The sequence below is a fragment of the Protopterus annectens genome, chromosome 1.part0 (assembly GCF_019279795.1).
Source record: "Protopterus annectens isolate FY-2018-M chromosome 1.part0, PAN1.0, whole genome shotgun sequence".
Classification (NCBI taxonomy): domain Eukaryota; kingdom Metazoa; phylum Chordata; order Ceratodontiformes; family Protopteridae; genus Protopterus; species Protopterus annectens.
In genome coordinates, this window is record NC_056725.1 from 495227861 (window position 1) to 495245356 (window position 17496).

At 41.8% G+C, this 17496-nt stretch overlaps 1 protein-coding gene across 5 annotated transcripts in view; it reads right to left on the reverse strand.

Annotated features, from left to right (window-relative positions):
- The window catches only part of CAPN11 (calpain 11), a 1381576-nt gene that overhangs the window by 11584 nt on the left and 1352496 nt on the right, over positions 1-17496 (reverse strand). For all 5 annotated transcript variants that reach the window (XM_044060753.1, XM_044060742.1, XM_044060725.1 and 2 more), the window contains one exon: positions 3358-3416. In XM_044060753.1, the coding sequence (XP_043916688.1) occupies positions 3358-3416 (59 nt within the window). The remainder of the gene's footprint in view (positions 1-3357; positions 3417-17496) is intronic.

A 17496-nucleotide genomic window follows, 5' to 3' on the forward strand; every position in this document is an offset into this window, starting at 1 on the left:
CCTTTGTGGAGTGGGATAACTGTTGCGGTGCGCCATTCAATGGGCACAAAGCCTGAGGTGAGGCTATGATTGAACATGATACTTAGGTGCAGTGCCAGTTCATTCTGTAGTTCATGTAGAAGGCAGCCTGGGATGTTGTCAGGTCCCATGGATGCTGTGTTCTTGGCTTTGGAGAGTGAGGTTTTTACCTGTGCAGCCGTGATTACAGGAACTTTGCATTCTTCCGGTATAAAGATGGGCCCTTTAGAGGGTGAAAGGGGGGTAAAGTTAGCACTGAACCTATCTGCCAGGATGTTGGCAATATCAGTTGGCTCTGTATATTTAGTGTCATCGTGCTGTAACTCAGAGCAGATCTGAGTGTTGACATTGAGATTCCTGACATAGCTATAGAATGTTTTGTGGTTGTCTTTAGGATCAGTGGCAATTTTGTTTTCATAACTAGCTTTGGAGGATTTTATGAGGGATCTCAGCTTCTTATTGAGGCTGACCAGGGAGTTCCTCCAATCGTGGGATTTTTACTCTTTTTTGTAACAGTTTCTTTCTTCTGTTGTAGAGTTTGTTTATGGCAGAAGACCACCAGATTGGCTTCCTTTTTTTGGAGGATAGCATCTTGGTTCTGTTAGGGATAGCACGATCCATGCACTTGTGTAAGTGCTTATAAAGTGCATTTGTGTAGGATTCAGCAGTCGTACCTCTATTGTCCATCTGCATGGGTGTCATGAAGTTTGCCACTTCTGTCTTAAGAAGCATGAAGTTGGCTTTGGAGAAATTTTTACGGTTGTTTTCCTAATGGGGGGTGGGGGGGTGGGAGCGGGATGTGGATGTCTAGGGTGATTAGCTTGTGGTCGGATCTGATCAACGAGGAGCTGACCTCTGGTATGGAACACCAGTCACCCATGTTGTGATGACCAGGTCTAGGATATTGCTGCCCCTGGTGGGAGTGTGGATAAGTTGATCCAAGGCATTGGAATTGATGATTTCCAGAAAACGTTGAGCAAAAGAGTTGGTACATGAGTAGTTTTCCCAGTTAATGGTAGGGTAGTTGAAATCACCCATTATTAGAGTGTTGGGTTGTACCTTAATATTTTCCAGTGTATCAAGAAAACAGGAGTGGGAATCCTGGGGCATGGTGGGGGGGGTCTGTAGCAAGCTACAATCTGGATTGCGGTTTTGCCCAGAGTTAGTTGAACTTGGATAATCTCGGATGCATTATGCTGAGCAACTAGCTTGGAGGTGTGGATATCCTTAATGAATATGGACACGCCTCCACCTTTAGTGTTTCCGTCTGGGTTTGGTGGCCGAAAGGTGTGGTATGAATTATAGCCTGGTAATGCAGGGGTGCTCTCTGGAGCTTTGAACCAGGTCTCTGTCACTGCACAGATGTCAATGTTCTCCATTTTAAGGAGTGCCTCGAGTGATTGCATTTTGAGGTTTAGACTTCTAGCATTGAGTAGCATTACCCTCAGATTTTGCTTGGTTGTACCTGTTACGGTGGTGAATTTGTCATTTGAACCTTGCCTAAAAAAGGCACTATAGGGGTGGCAAGAGACTTTACCAGTATCCAGAATCCCAAGGGCGACAGGTGCAGGCCATCTCTGGCAAAGCAGCGTGGTCTGTCGACCATGTCATCCCAGGCAGAAAGATACTGGATTTCCTTAGAATGACACCAGAAGCTTAGCCAATTGTTAAAGTCAATCATTTTGTCCTTGTACTATGGTATCATTCTGGGTGATGGCAGAATGCTACTCAGGGCTAGGGTCATACCTGCCTGGGCTACAAGATCGAAGAGCTCCTCCATGTCTCTTTTCATGTAGTCCAGGGAGATACGTCTCAGGTCATTCACACCAACATGGACAATAACAGAGTCATATTTGTACTTGTTGTGGAGTAACCTGAGTGCGTGCGTTATGTGGAGGATCCTGGCACCTGACAGGCAGCTGACAGTAACTTTTTCCATGTTTAGCCTGGTGAGTGGAACATCAGTGTGCCTGACTATAGAGTCACCTATGACTAGAGTGTTGGGTACGTTATGCCTTATGGGCTGTAGTTGAGTGGCACACCGAGTATGTGGGCTATGTGTCATTAGGGTTGTGTTGGGGGGTTGAGGTTGCTTGCATTTCTGCTTCGGAGGTCTCTGTTGTTTGGGCAGATTTGTACTGAGAGCCTCCGTGAAAGTAGGTGTGTGTTTTGTGCTTCTGTGTGTGTTTTGGTGGTGCAGGTTTTGAGGGACTATGTGATGAGTGTGGTGCGGTGCAAGTGCTTACCTTCTCCTCTTGACTGTCTAGGCCAGTCTTTGGTGAAGAGAGCTTTGCTTCCAGTTTGTCTATATAAGTGCATCTCTCACAGGTCGTAGTGTTGGGTGGTACGAGGAGAGGGTTGTCTGTGTACATGAGGCAATTGCTGCATTGTCCCAAGATAAATTGCAGCTTGGCAGCTGCAGTACTCAAGCAAAAGTGCACCCACTTCAAATCCTCTTCTGTGAGACATTCGGCTTTATTATTTATTTATTTATTATTATATTTTACACTTATTAACCGGGAAAGTCTGACTGGACACAGGTCCTTTTCAACAGAGGCCCGAGGAGAAAAGCTCCAAGTACAGTGTACAACAAAAGCAACAAGAGAAGATCCCAAGTAAAATATACAGCAAAGAATAGATCAATTAAAACATCAAACTTCATCAAATCTCCATCTGTGAGAAGCTCAGCTTTACAGTGTACCAAGCCTCATTTTTTTGAAAAATTCAACTTTATGCTGCATCAAATCGTCACTTTTAGGACATTCGGCTTTATGCTACAGTAAACATCCATCTGTGAGACATTCAACTTTATGCTGCACCAAAACTCCACTTCTAAGATGTTCAGCTTTACACTGCATCAAATCTCCATCTGTGAGATGTTTACCTTTATAGTGTACCAAACCTCAATCTGTGAGAAGACACTGAAATATTTCATCTAGATCGGTGTTAAGAAATCAGACTGGTTCATAACAGTTGTAGAGTTACGCTGTTCCTAATTCTAGCAGCCCCAATGCAAGTCTCATCTCATTTAAACCAGCTGTATTAAACCATTAATAGAGAACAGTACTGCAGCAGTAGCGTTGTTGCCTCACAGCAAGAGGGTCTCCTGTTCGATTCCCGGCTGGAGTGCCTTCTTTGTGGAGTGTGCATGACTTCCTCGCGGTCGAGTGGCATTCGAAAGACATGCGTGAATGGGTGTGCCTTCGTTGAAGGTTGGGCGTCTGGCTGGCAACTCAGCACCATAAAAAATCTACTGCCAATCATTAGCGGACCGGAGTTCTGCTGTGGCGACCCCTAACTGGGAAAAGCCGAAAAGACAAACAAAAACTGTGAACTTACCTCACCCAGACTCATCTCCACTGCTCCACTATCTTCTGTATCCATAGCCTTAAATGATCCTGTAAAAATTAAACAAACACATGTTTTAAGTATATATTTATTTTCAAAGGTATAACCTTTCATGTTTGTTAAACTTGGAAATGGGAACATGAGCATTACACTACATTCTGAGCAATAAAATTAATACTATTTTTTTAAGAAAATACTGAGAAAACCTGGCTGTCATGAACTAGGCCTGTAATGATGACACGCAAACATGTGAAGGGCATTTCTTAAATGCTTAAAGTACAGTACAGTTATAGGAGTACTCACTGTAACTAGAGCTATTTTAATAAGAGGATCATTACTGCAGTACTATTCCTAATACAATGGTTTGCTCCATGCAGGTATCAGTTGTGCTGGCCTGAATTCAAAAGCAATCCAACATCCCCAGATCACAGCTGGTCTTCTCTCTACACCAAGAGCAGAAGCAGAAATTTTAGTCAAAGATGATATCCATGCCATCCTCTGTTCCTTATGGAGCAAGTATGCCTGAAACAGGCCCGGGAGACTCCTCCAGGGGAAAACAAGAAAAATAAAATTAGCCCTAGCACAGATAACATCAGCAACAAAACACTGGGTATAAAGATGGGTCTGCAGGTAGGAAAAAAAAAGTAAAAGAACACACATCTAAACAGGTGATACAAGCATAATCTCTTCTTCTTAACACACACACAAAAAAATATCCAAGTCATACAGAAGGTATAACCTCAGCCATGAAAACTTCTAGCAGGGAAGAAAGACAAAAGGGTGGGGGGAGAAAGCCCTTACTACAATTACTTTTCTTACAGATGTACAGTAATGTTGATTACTCTTACAAAAGTATACTATGCACTTCATAGGGATCACACTAATATCCCTAATATCTGGGAGAGTGCTAAATCAGCTGGCAAAGGGGCCTGATCCTAGACCTGAAGCATCCTCTGGAGAACAAAAGAGGCTTTGCTCTTCTCCTGGACTCATGTCCAACCTTTAGTGTCTGGAAAAGGTTTAAATGGGGGTTCACGGTGCTGCCTCAAAAATGCTCTGTCTGTAGAGACATATTTCTGAAGAGGGCTGCTCCAGTAGAATGAGTACTCATCTCGTCCTGGAGTACTTTCCCCTGATAGCTGTAAACATTAAGCAGTGAAGTTAGCCGGCCATTGACGAAGTTGTTTTTTTTTTTTTTTCAGATACCCGTCTGCCTCCTTTCATGACAGAAAAGATACAAACAGTTGGTCTCTCTGTATGAAGTCTTTTGTTTCACTAGTGTAGTATCAAAGTTCCTTATGAACAGCCATCAAATGCAGAATTCCTTCTCATTATTTTGGGGGATTAGCATTAACCAGAGCCAGCTGAATGCTCCAGTTCAATGCAAGCTTAATGACAATATTTGGCTTAACAGAAAGACTAGACCTGATAGCCACTTTGCGCTTATGGAGGGCTGCAAAAGGCTCTGTGCACATTAAGTGCTTATAACTCTTCAGCTTCACCTGTAGGCAATGATGGCTACTTAAAAAAGTGTATTCAAAGAAAGGAACTTCAATTCAGCCAAGTTGATAGGTCTGAAGAAAGGGAGAACAAGTCTTTCAATGACACATTTCAAGTCCTAAAGACAGTAAATGCTGTCTTAGAAGGTCTCAGATGAGGGGGCTCCCTTTGGGAATATTTTTGAAAGTTGCAATAAATGAGCTGCAGGAAGGGGCCGTGAGTAGGCCTGTAGAGACTGCAGATAAGTGAATTGTAATGGGGACACAGATCAGGTCTTGTGCAAACAGGGTCTATATTAGATCAGCGAACGCTGACTGATCCAACTTATGTAAGCGAAAGCTTACAATCTCGAACTGTCCGAACAGAGATTTTTTCCCTAGGGAAAAAAAAAAAAAAAAAAAAAAAATCGCTGATCCAAAACACATACACACAACACAAGCACACCAAACAAACAGCAATCCACACACATACACCTAAAAATCTGACACCTAACCCTACACTAAACTATACACACACCACTAACTATCCACTTACCTTAACCTAAACCCTACCCCTACGGTCCATCACTATTGCACACTCACCTCACCCACTCCCTAACCCTAACTCACCTAACCCGCCCTAACACTCACATCCACACAATCACACACTTACCTGAACCCGACCCGTGACTTTCCACCACAGCACTGAAAATACTGAAGCAACAGAAACGGACAACCAAATTCTTTCCGTAGGAAAAAATTTGGGTTTCTGTTGCTTCGATATTTTAATCTTTCGCTTACTTAAGGTACTCAATCAGCATTCACTTTAAGCGTTCGCTGATTTAATATAGACCCTGCAAACAGATCTGAAAGGTATTGCAAAACAAATGCAAACAGATTTTGGTTACATCCATCTGCTGATTTACAATACAAAGAATCACTTCCATGTTTTCAAGAAGGATTTTCTGATATTCAGTTCCCAGGTTTCCTAAGTATACATACTACCCCCAAGGAGAATAACTGTCTTAGCAGGACTAGGCTGAAATCATCCATTTATTTAGAGCTTTTTTTAATTAAATGTCTCCCTTCCCAGTCTGACCATCAAACTCTTTCCTCTCTGTCATGATTCTGCCTTGTCATACCCGCAATAAATGCATGGGTGAGAGCCAAGCCAAGATAAACCATTATCCTTAATCAGTTCAAATGTTATTTTATCCTTTCTGCAGGCCCACTTTTATACCCAGTGGGCAAAGACACAAATGCAGGTGCATGCATGTCAACACCTATACACCACCACCACAGATAAACTGCCAGTACAGTCCCAAAATATGGCTATGGACCCCAGTCTCCACCATGAGCTGTAGTCTCAAATACAACATCCCCTCTCAAATATGCAAGCTGGTAAACTGTGACTCATTCCCACCTCTCTCAGCCGATAATGTTGTCACCTACAAACAAGAACCTGCACTACAGACAGCCTATAAGTAGAGGTCATAGCTACTAAAAAGACTTCATCCAAAGGAAGAATTTCATAGTAACTGACGCAGCAGGTTTAATTTGGGGACATTCATGCCAGTGAGTCATGTCACGAAGGTCAAGCTCTAAGAAGAAGGGCCTTTCAAAGGCAAGCAAATATGCACAGATTCTTTGAAAAAGAAAATGCTATTCCAGCTGCTGCTAGCCACAAATGTTCTGTCCTACATCTGATCAGACATGCCTAATAAATACATGATGACCATGAAAAACAAACCAAATCATACATATGTTTGAGAAAGGTAAAGATCACGGCAATCAGACTGAATAAAGGAGGAGCTCTTGGAATGCTTTGGTACTTAAAGGGCTACGTGCAGAAGCATTCCGATGAGCCAAATTTTGCTTGCAATCCTGGAACAAGAAACAGCTGGTCCAACTTGTAGGTATCTTTAGTTTTGTACAGTTAGAATCTGAGTTGCCTGTGCACATTTAGATAATGCAGAACACTTTCTACCTTATTCTGTGGATTAGGGAAGAAGGTGGGCAAATTTATGGCCTGCTTCAGAGAGAGTTCATAAAGGAGGGATTGGCCCTCAAAGACACTATATTCTTGTGGAATGTAAGGAAGGAAGGAGTTGCCATCAGGGCCTGCAGTATGTAGACTCGTCTGGTCAAGGTGACAGCTACTAGAAAAATGGTTTTCCAAATACAAAATTTGAGAGAAGCCAAGGCTGCTGGTTTGAAAGGAGGGAGAGTGAGTTTTACCAGCACAAAATTGAGATTGCAAGTGGAGAGGATAGCTTTCCTTGGAGGTTTCAGATGGAATACACCTTAAGAACTTGTTTACCTTTAATCTGGCTAAAAGAGGAGGACCCAGCACTAAGCAAGCAGATGTGGCTGAAATGTGTGCTAGGCCAGATTTTAACAGCTCACACAGATAAGACAGGACCATTGGGGTATTAGCCTGTACTGGTTACTATTTTTTTTTAGAAAGAAACCACATAGTAAATCATTTCCATTCTGCTTATAAGATTTCCTTGCTTCCTGCTTCCTTAAGCAAGTCCTCAAAAAACTGGTATCTAAAAGGGATCAGAATCCTAACATCCATAATATCAGGTTGAGGAATGATAGGTTGGAATGAAATAATAAACTCTTCTGTTGTGTGAGTCAGTCCACTGTGGAAGGGAGCTTGGGGTGATCATCCTTGACTAGGTGGAAGAGAGGAGGGGAACCAGTGCTGCCTTAGCCAACAGGGAGTCACCAGTAGGATGTTTGAGTATTCCCTTTGGATCTTCATTAAGACCTTGGAGAGAAAAGGAAGTGGATGGAAGGCATATAAGAAACTCTCACTCCAGCAAAAGGAGATTGTGTCTGCTGTCCAAGCTTGAGGACAGTAAGTCCTGGGGCAAAAGAGAGGAAGTTGTTTTCTTTAATGAAGGCAAATAGATGAATCTGTGGCACCCCCCATTTGTGGCTATGTCTAGTAAGACCTGCCTGTTCCACATCTATTTGTGGGGATCTTCACTTGATCTACTTAGAAAGTCTGCCAGGATATTGTCCTGCAAAGGAATGTAAACCATACGGAGAGAGGTTTGCTTTTATGGCCTGCTTCCATGCCAAAAGTCAGCCTGCACAGCTGGTAGGATCTGGTGCCAACTTGCTTCTTTATGTACTGCATGACCCTTGTGTTGTCTGTGAACACTATCAAGGAGTCTGGTTTCCAAGAAATGGAAGAAACTATATAGGGCTTATATAAGTGACAATATCTCCTTCATATTGATGTGCTCCAATCCTAGATTTGTTATCCACTGTCCCTGAATTCTCAGATTGCCTGCCCATGCTCCCCCCCATGTATTGTCTAATGCGTCTGCGTGCAGGCCCTGTTGCAGTGTCTGTAGTTTGAAGGTGAATCTGGGTTTAGCATCATCAATGATAGCAACCACTGGATCTCTCATTCTTTAGGCAGGGCAGAAGAAGAATCTGTGTATCCAGAGGATTAGAATATTGGGATTAGGTAGGTTTCAGTACCACTGTATCTTCCTCAGATGTAGATTAACAGAGGGGGCCATGGGAATGGTTGCTGCCATGAACTCCAATGCTCTGAGGATCTCACTCTCTCTCTTTTGCAGAAAATTCTGAAGAGGTAGAAAAGAAAGGAAGTAACTGGTTAAGCTTTGTACTTAGTCTGGTGGTATGAAAGCCTGCATGAGTGTGGTGTACAGTCTGCACCACAAGAAAACCAAGTCTTGGGCTGGATTCAATGCAGACTTTTTTTAGGTTAATCCCAGGCCCTGACGTAGGGACAAAGTGAAGTTGAGGTGAGTCAAAGAGTATCTGCTGGGAAGATGCCTGCATTAACAGGTTGTCCAAATAAAGGAATATCTGGATCTCCTGAGTCCTGCAATAAGCCATGGCTGGGGCAAGACACTTTGTGAATACTCTGGGGGCTGCAAAAAGTCCAAAAGGTAAAGCAGAGAACTGAAAGTATGATGTGGCAGTAGAAAACCTCAGAAAGTTCCTTTAAGCAGGATGAATAGGAATGTTGAGATAAGCATCCTTTAGGTCCAGAGACAACAGGAAGGCTTATGGAAAAATTAATGGTAGTAGAGTTTACAGGGACAACATCTTAAAAGATGGAACATTGAGAAAAGTGTTGAGGATGAAGAGATGCAGTACTGCTCTCCAGTTTCATCCATTGCTTGGGCAATACCCTGGAAACGAACCCATACCACATATTGGAGTGGCACTGGTTCTACTGGGCCTTGTTGGAGCAAGGCTTGAATAATGGGAGAGCACAGCTGTACCTGACTGTAGGAAGGAGGAGGGATGCCGCTGAATGGAGGAACTTCCTTCCATGTCTTTCTGTACCTATTCTGAATGACGGAAAGGATCCATTTGTCTGAAGGGATGAGTAGCCATTTTTTAGGGATGAGGTGAACTTTTTTTTATTATCATGGCAGGAGGGTAAGACCGAGAGGTGGGGAGGGTGACATGGGATAGCCAGGCAGATTTGTCTGGGTAGGAAAACCCCTGGTACTTAAGAGTTCCTGGCTAGTTTATCTTGGTATCTTTTCCTAGGCACTTTCTTGGCCTTATGAGAAGACCTGGACTTCCTGAAAGTGAAGGAAGTGGGCCATGCAGGGTTAATTCTTTTGGTATCTGGGCAGAGAAGTGATAAAGATCTGTCTACAGTCCTTCATACTTTTATCTTGTTCTTGTAATTTTGAAAAGGTTAGCAGCCTATGGGCCAAATAAAAGTTCCTTTTTTACAGAGAAGTCTAAGAGATTAGCCTTGTTGGCTTTTCCTCTGTGGTTGTTGCTCGAGTATAAGATATCTTTAGCCTTATCTTCTGGGAAGGGCTGAGAATGTAGCCATACATACCTCAATCACAGAACCTGTTGTAGCTGTCCTGGAGAAGGGTTCTATTGCATCATAGTTGCATTTTATGCTCTGAGTAGCCACTTACGAAGCCTGAAAAACTATAGATAAGGGATGTTTGTCTACTGCTTTGGTTCCTCAGAAGAGGACACTATTTTATTTACGTTATTTAGAATAGACAATAAGTATTTAGTTATTTGGGTCTGACAACTCAGAGCTCTAAAACCAGAGTGGACAATGTATAAACCTTTTTTCACAGTCTGTCCACTGCCCTGATGTCCTTATTTGAAGGAAGAATGTTGGCAGCAGGAAATAGCTTAGACGGCTTGTCTGCAGACCTACAAAACACAAAAGGGTCTTTTGCAGGATTTTTGTTCAGAAATTTTAAGTCCCTGGGTACCTCGTAAAATCTGACAGGCCTTTTAGGGGCTGGTGGCTGAGAATCATGTGCAGTGGAAGTGAATGGGAAGGCATCAAGGAAAACCTTCAGAACAGGTGGTACAGGTGCAGGAGCAGAGGTGTCTATTTCTAACAGGTTATAGTATAGCAATAACCGACAATGTGGATGTGGTATATTGAAGATTTACCCACAGTGGGTGTGGTTTAATCACAATGGGCAAAGCCAGAGTGATTAAACACAGGAAACCGTGGGTAAATCTTCAATGTACCACACCACAGAGTTGGTTATTGCTATTATACAATGACATTTAAGAAAAAAATTACTTACTTTTCTTAAATAATGTCTTTGTATAATGGTGTCATGGTGCTCTTCCGCTTTTCCTTTGGTATCCTGGGGCGTTGCTAATGTACTGTGCATGCGTATAGGACTTGCATTCCCACTCTTTCGCAGAACAGCAATGCTGTCTGAAGGAAGCAATGGAGAAAGGAATATCTTCTTTGCTTTTTTTTTTCTTAACTAAAAAAAAAAGTAAAGAAAAAAGAAACTGGGAGGCTTTTAACGTACTGGACGGATGAGAGAGAAAATAAAAGAATAATCAGGTATGTTTGTTTAATTTTGCATAATGTACCTGATTATCCTTTTATTTTTCTCTGTGCTGACTCTCTCATTTGTTTGGGTCTCCACTTTTGTGAACTTATTTAAAAAAAAAAAATGAAATAAAACTAAATATTTTGCATACATTAATGGGAAAAAGTCAGGTGGACGGGACCTTTTTCCATTGGTATATGGTCAGATTTACAACAGGCATGCTGGTTGGGCTGACCAATCAGTGTGCTAGTTTTTGAGTACTAATGGCCAGTCATTGTATAATATCTATGTTAAAACTCAGAAATTGGCTTTTATTCCCATTCAAAATGTTTTATCATATTAACACTTTCCCCAAATGAAGCTTCTTAACAAGGGAAGTCAGAAGAAAGGGAATCTTCATCAGAGGCCACCTGACCTGGCAAGTGGACCTGGCATGAACAGGCCAAATCATCCTCTTCATCCTCAGAAGTATCATCTAAGTGTTTATTTTGGGGAGAGGCAGGAGAAAGAGAAGTAGAGGTAGGTTCTGCAAAGTATGGTGTCATTATGGCCTTAAACAGGCCCTGTAAAAAATCCATCCACTCCTTTTCCTTGGACATTTAAGGGAAGAAATATTTTAGTTGTCTTTTTCCTAGGTGACATCCACTTTGACTAAATGTAGAGGCTTTGACCCCTGAGGAGCCTCAATGAGCAACCCTGGAATTTCCTCTCTGATGAGGATCTGTGGTATGGCATTTTGGAAATTATTAAGTGGGGGTCCCCCTTCTCACCATCATCGATAATTTCAGACATTTCAAAAGTGCAGACCTCAGACACCATACTGTCCTCCAGCACAACTGTATTAGGGGCATACATAGTTTGGAAACCCTCTGCAGGTATGTCCAAGTTTGATTAAGCAACAGTAATACCAGGCCTAGGACTATTATTTTCTTTTGAGTGTGCAGGATGTCAGGGGTAGAAGAGTCCACCATCTTTGTTTGGGCAATGCAGTTAAGGTGCTGAGTTTCCAAGTATCAGTTGAGAGATGAAAATTGTGTTCTTAACATCTTTGGGACAAAGGACTGGCAGAAAATACAATTTGTATAGTTGCACTCTGCACCTAAGCAGAAAAGGAACTGGGAGTGAAGATCCTTGTAGGGATCTGCTTACCACAGTCATACTTTCTCCTCTTAGCTGACATGTAACACAGCAACAGATACCAATACAACTGAGAAAAAATAAGGAAGATCCCTCAATGCGGAACTTATCTGAATCAGAGAAGGCCAACAGTACCAACAGCCATTAGTACAACAGTCCAACAGGTGTCAGACCTGCATTTAGACTGGCATCGACACAGTCTGAGGATTTACATTTGTATGCCCTCTTATGTACCCTTTTCACCCACAGGTTTAGGTCATATGTCTGGGTGCTGTGGAAGGTTTTGGCTTTGGCACGCAGGCCAGATGTCCAGGTTACATGGCAAGATAACCCAACAATTTGAAATACTGCAACAGTGATCAAAGCAAGCACATGATACTCTTATACCCAACAATGAAGGCTCACCATAATAGGTGTTTTCAGTGGAATGATTCCTAAAATGTAAAAACACTCATTGAAAAGAAGCAGCAAATGAATTAAAAAAAATAATAAAATATGTATATACTTATTTATAATTTATTTATTTTGCATTTGTTTACTGGGAAAGTCCGACTGGGCATGGATCTAATTTTCAGCGGAGGACCAGGGAGAAAAGGTCCACAAAGATTAATACAGCAAATACAGTAAATACAATACACATTTGAATGAAGTACAATACAGAGTTAAAAAGTTAATAAGGTACAGTTTCAAGGCCAAGAAAGGAGCAAAAAGTAAATATACTATAAGGAGCACAGTGTGTTACAATAAACAATACAGCTGAAGGGACATTTTGTTCAGTCATTTGGTTACATTCATCAGTGGCTAATACAGTAAATACACATTGATTACGACTATAGAAAGTTGTTGCAAGCTTTCATAGAAGGTTAAAGTATAATGTAATCTGATTAAGTAAAGCTACCAAGGGTCAGAACAATTACATAACCAAGAACCATGTAAATGGGACTGGAGGAGTTTTTTGAAATTATTTTTGTTTTCAGTGGTCCTAATATCTATGGGGATGGTATTCCATGCTTTTGCAACAGAAATTGAAAGCAAGGAGTCCCCAGAGCTATTGTTGCTTTTGCCTATGCCAGCCAGTACACACAAAAAATAAAAACTAAAACTAAAAATCAGAAGTCAACACTTGGAAGAAGGCTGAGCACTACCAAACATCAAGCCAAAATGGCTCAACTCCAATGCTGCCTGTGAGGGGATCAGTGTGTACTGTAAGGCTGCAGAGACCAAGATGCTGATGTGCCAGCTACAAGGCAAGACCAGTCCACCTCTTTTATGGGGCAAAGGGGGGGGGGCTGAAACTTAGGCACTAGGGGATAAACCACCAAGAAACAACAGACCCAGTGCACGCTTGTGCAGGAATATTTCTCCAGAAACAGCAGTAGCAATATTCCATTTGGTCCCAAGTTCACCGTAGGGAATCAGATGAAGAAATGCCTGATAAATTATGAAAACTACCTTTTGCAGAAGATGGAAATATGGCGCTTTCTTTCTCATGGGGACAAGGGGCCCTCCGAGTGATCCAAGATCATTAGAACACTTGAACGAGATACAGCTAACATCAGTGGAAAAAACTCAATTAAAGAACTGATGAACTAGACCAACCATCAGTGAAACAGACTTGTTCCAATTCTCAGTTACAAGGTTGGGGAACTTCACAACTTACAGGCACATCCCTTGAACCAGAAGATGGAATTTAATATAAAAGGTTCTCCCACAGGACAGGGAAGCAGCCTACATTAAGGGAAGCCATAATCCAAATCAGTGCCGAGTTTCCATCCTGCCTCTCCCTTCAATTTGAAAATAGAGAGATAAAACACGCTCCCCAATCAGCGTGGAAAACAGCCCACCAGCAGGCTCTCAGGCCAGCCTTGACACCCACAGCCATATAACCAAGTTCAAATAGGATAACTTTTGCTCTCTTAGAGAACTGTTCCCAAATAAATACAAGTAAAAGTCTTCCAGCAGCACCAAACTCCTCCAACCAATCTCTGGTCAGGGCTGGCTGGAAGGAAAGAGGAGAACCTCCCCATATCACAAGGAGTGAACCCCATCTGAGATTTAAGGGAAGCTTCCCAAGCTACCAAAGGTAATGAAAACCACCAGCAACCTCCAACAATTCAACCAAGGGCTGGGAGATATCAACCAAGTCCCTGAAGAAGAACTGGGGAGGTCAGTGGGAAGCTGGGATTCCCAAGAAAAGAATGACTCTGCCCACCTGCAGAAAAGGAAATCTAGTCACACTTCAAAGCACATGACACAAACCACTTGAATGCCTGATATAGAAGTTACAGTGGGGACTAGATCAGAAATAGGTTGCCCCTCCCAACCCAAGGTGAATGGAAGAGTGACAACCATCCACAGTCTCCTACTCACTGAAATGAGAATTGCAGTCAATGCCCATCATGCGAGGGACTCCCAGGAAAGCAATCTCTTAATCAGAGGTGGAGGCATACATGAACTCCACCAGAGATAGAAAATGGAAGAACAAGGACCAATCTAACAAATTCACCCCTCCTGCCAAAAAGGGACATGTAATCAGATGCACTCCCCCCAAAAAAGGAGTTCAACTAGCCACACCCCCCTCCAAGAACAGGAGAGGTGGAAAAACTCAAAGAAAAGAATTACACTCAGCTTAGCCAACCCCTATTCAATTTTGGACCTCTCAAATACCTGATACTGAGGTGTCACAAAAAAGGAGAAAGTAAGCCTGCCTTCTCACACCATTTTATCCTTAGCTAAAAGTCCTCCCTCTGGGGAGGCAGTTCTCTCACAACCAAGGCAGTCTTGGTTCATACAGCACAACATGTACTCATCCAGGCAGAAAGCCCAGGTGGTGCAAACCTTCTTGAAGGAAAAGCTGACAGGACTCAAACCAAGGGTTTGACATCAGAGCAAGAAGCAAGCAAATAAAGTCCCTATGTAACTCTCACCAAGAAGTCCCTGGCACAACTGAAAATGCCGTCATACAAGGAGTACTACACCAGGCAAAAACAAACCTGACCTCCCCTGAGGGATACGAAGCCCATAACAATGGGAAGGGATATATTTGTTCTTAAACTGGTGGTAGATTAACAGGCCATCCCCTCCAAAGTATGGGACAGCACACTGAGAAAGAGAATGGACCAAGTACCACCAAATACCTCAAGGGCTCTACTAACACTTCTAGAAGATGTGGGAGGTGCCTCAATGCCCAGAACTGGCAGATGTTGGGTCAATAGCAGAACAGCATGGAGGAGGGTGCCAAAAAACCAACCTTCCCTGCTGAGCAGATAGCCTGCTCTCTTGCAGAACCTTGTTGAAAACCAGCATTTTGCAGCAGCAGGGATTCCAGAAGCAGAAGTCAACTCCCACAGTGTTCGGCCCCAGGTGATGGATACTCCTAAATTTTGGACCGCCACTCCTACACATTAGGCCTTGTTAAAGGAGGAGGTGATCACGAACCAGGGACGTTCCGAGAGGGCCTTGGTGGTTGAATATGGCTCTCATGCTGGACAGGTTAACATTATTAACAATAATTGGAATGTATTAAAAGGCAACCCCCATAGTCACAAAATCTTAGGGACCAAGCCATCATTCATTTTTAAAACAGCTTCAAGCCTTAAGGCAAAATTGGATGGGGTAGCCCAATTCAACAATCTTTCCAGACTCAACAGGAATGGGACCACAAAATGTGGAGGATGTGCCCAATGCCCCTACATCCTAGAAGGGGAAAGGCTTCAGTTGGAAAATGATACTGCCTCGAAAGTTTCTTTTATAACAGGGAATTGCTTCTCAAAGGGGATAGTTTATCTTGCTAAATGTCAGGGCTGCTCAGCATTTTACATTGGAAAAACTGAGAGAATTCTCCGTACGAGAATTTATGAACACCAATACCAAACTAGCAAAAAAACCTGAATAACGCCCTTTATAAGCATTCCTTAGATTGTCCTGGTTATAAAAATTATAAATATGGCATCTTGGAACATGTTAAGAGAAATCCTAGAGGAGGGAATATGCATTTAAAACTTGAAGAGAAAGAAATAAGATGGCAGCTCAGATGACATGCATCAAAATTTCCAGGGTTAAATGAATATATTTCCTTCCAACCCATTTTAAACGTTAGATCATGTTTTAATTAAAATTGTAAATAAGAGTTTAATGTGTGTGCACTATATTTTTAAGAAGCATGCAAGGCTGTGCATGCAAGTATAAATTACAGACGTGCAATCCCTAGTGCCATTTTGTAGAAGCAGCCAGAGAGTGAGCATGTATGATCACAGTTGTTAGTTTGTATATAAGTTACTTAAGTTATAGTCAGTAAGCCCTCTATAGTGATGTGTTTGTGTAAAATAAAGAACAGAACCCACGAAGACTCGTTTATTCGTGTACCAATAGGAAAATGACATGTTGTCAGAACCAGGATGGAAGAGAGAAGAATATTCGGTGCCGTGACATGTAAAGACGACAGTGAAGGCAAAACTGAAAGAAAAGAGTACGAACATAACCAGAGAGAATCACAGGTTATGAGAAATAATACGAATTATTTACTCAATGGGAAAGAAGGCAAAAAGGGGCATTACAAGGGCACAAACCCCATTATCAGGCAAGCGGAAAGTACAAAAAATGCTAACTAAAGAAAATGTTTAACTAAAGAAAATGTTTAAGATAAAAGTATTTGACAAAACGGTTAACAGTAAAGCAAAAAACGAGCATGTTTAAAGCAAAACAAGTGTGTTTAAGGCAGAATTGGGCATGTTTAGAGTGAAACAAGCATAAGAAATATACATTGGTCATAAAAATGAGAAAAATGAATTTAATAAGCGAAGAAAAGGGCATGTTAAGCAAAAAATAAAGCAAGGCAACTGAATATGTTTGGGCAAAGTGCTGTGTTTGGGCATAACTACAACTTTGTATTGCACCAAGGGCGTAATTAAAGTTATTCGAAGTATCTCAGTGTGTGTAAAAAGTGCTTATAGTGTGTCTTTATTACTGTGCATATATTTCAAAGAGTTTTTGTGCAATGTGCAGCTAGTTCACGCAATCCAGTCAAAGCTTAATTATTTTAAAGAAAAGCTCTTGTACTGGATGTGTCTATTCGCAAAGTGCCGCCATTATTGAGTGCTTCTTGTACTGTAAAGAGTTGTCTAGCAAGGTACCACCATTCTGGGGACATTTCAGTGTGCTGTACAGTTATTCACAAACTGCAATTACTTTGAAAGCTATTGAGTTTTGGGCAACAGATGTTCGATTTATTTGCACTGTACAGTTGCTTGACATGTTACTTGATAAAAGGTGTTTCTTACAAAAGATTACAAGAGTATTACAATGCTCATAAATTACTCAGTTGCACTGTAAAGTTCTCGAATGTTTAAGTGATGACTAACAAGTGATGGCACATTACTTTAGCATTTCTGCCTTAACCAATTCTGAAAGTGTAGTCAGTGATGATAAATTACTTTAACATTTCTGCTTTACCAATAAGATTCCATAAATTATCAAAAAGCCTGAGAGATTATTCCACAAATCTCCGTAAAGCATCAAAAAGTCCGAAAAGGTATTTCAAAGTACAGTAAAGCATCGAGAAGCCCAAGAAGTTTATTTCGTAAGGTCCAGTTATTAGAAAGTACTACGTGTTTGTTTGCATAATTCTGATAAGCTCAACGAAAGAAAGTAAAAGTTCAGACAACAAAAGCATTGAC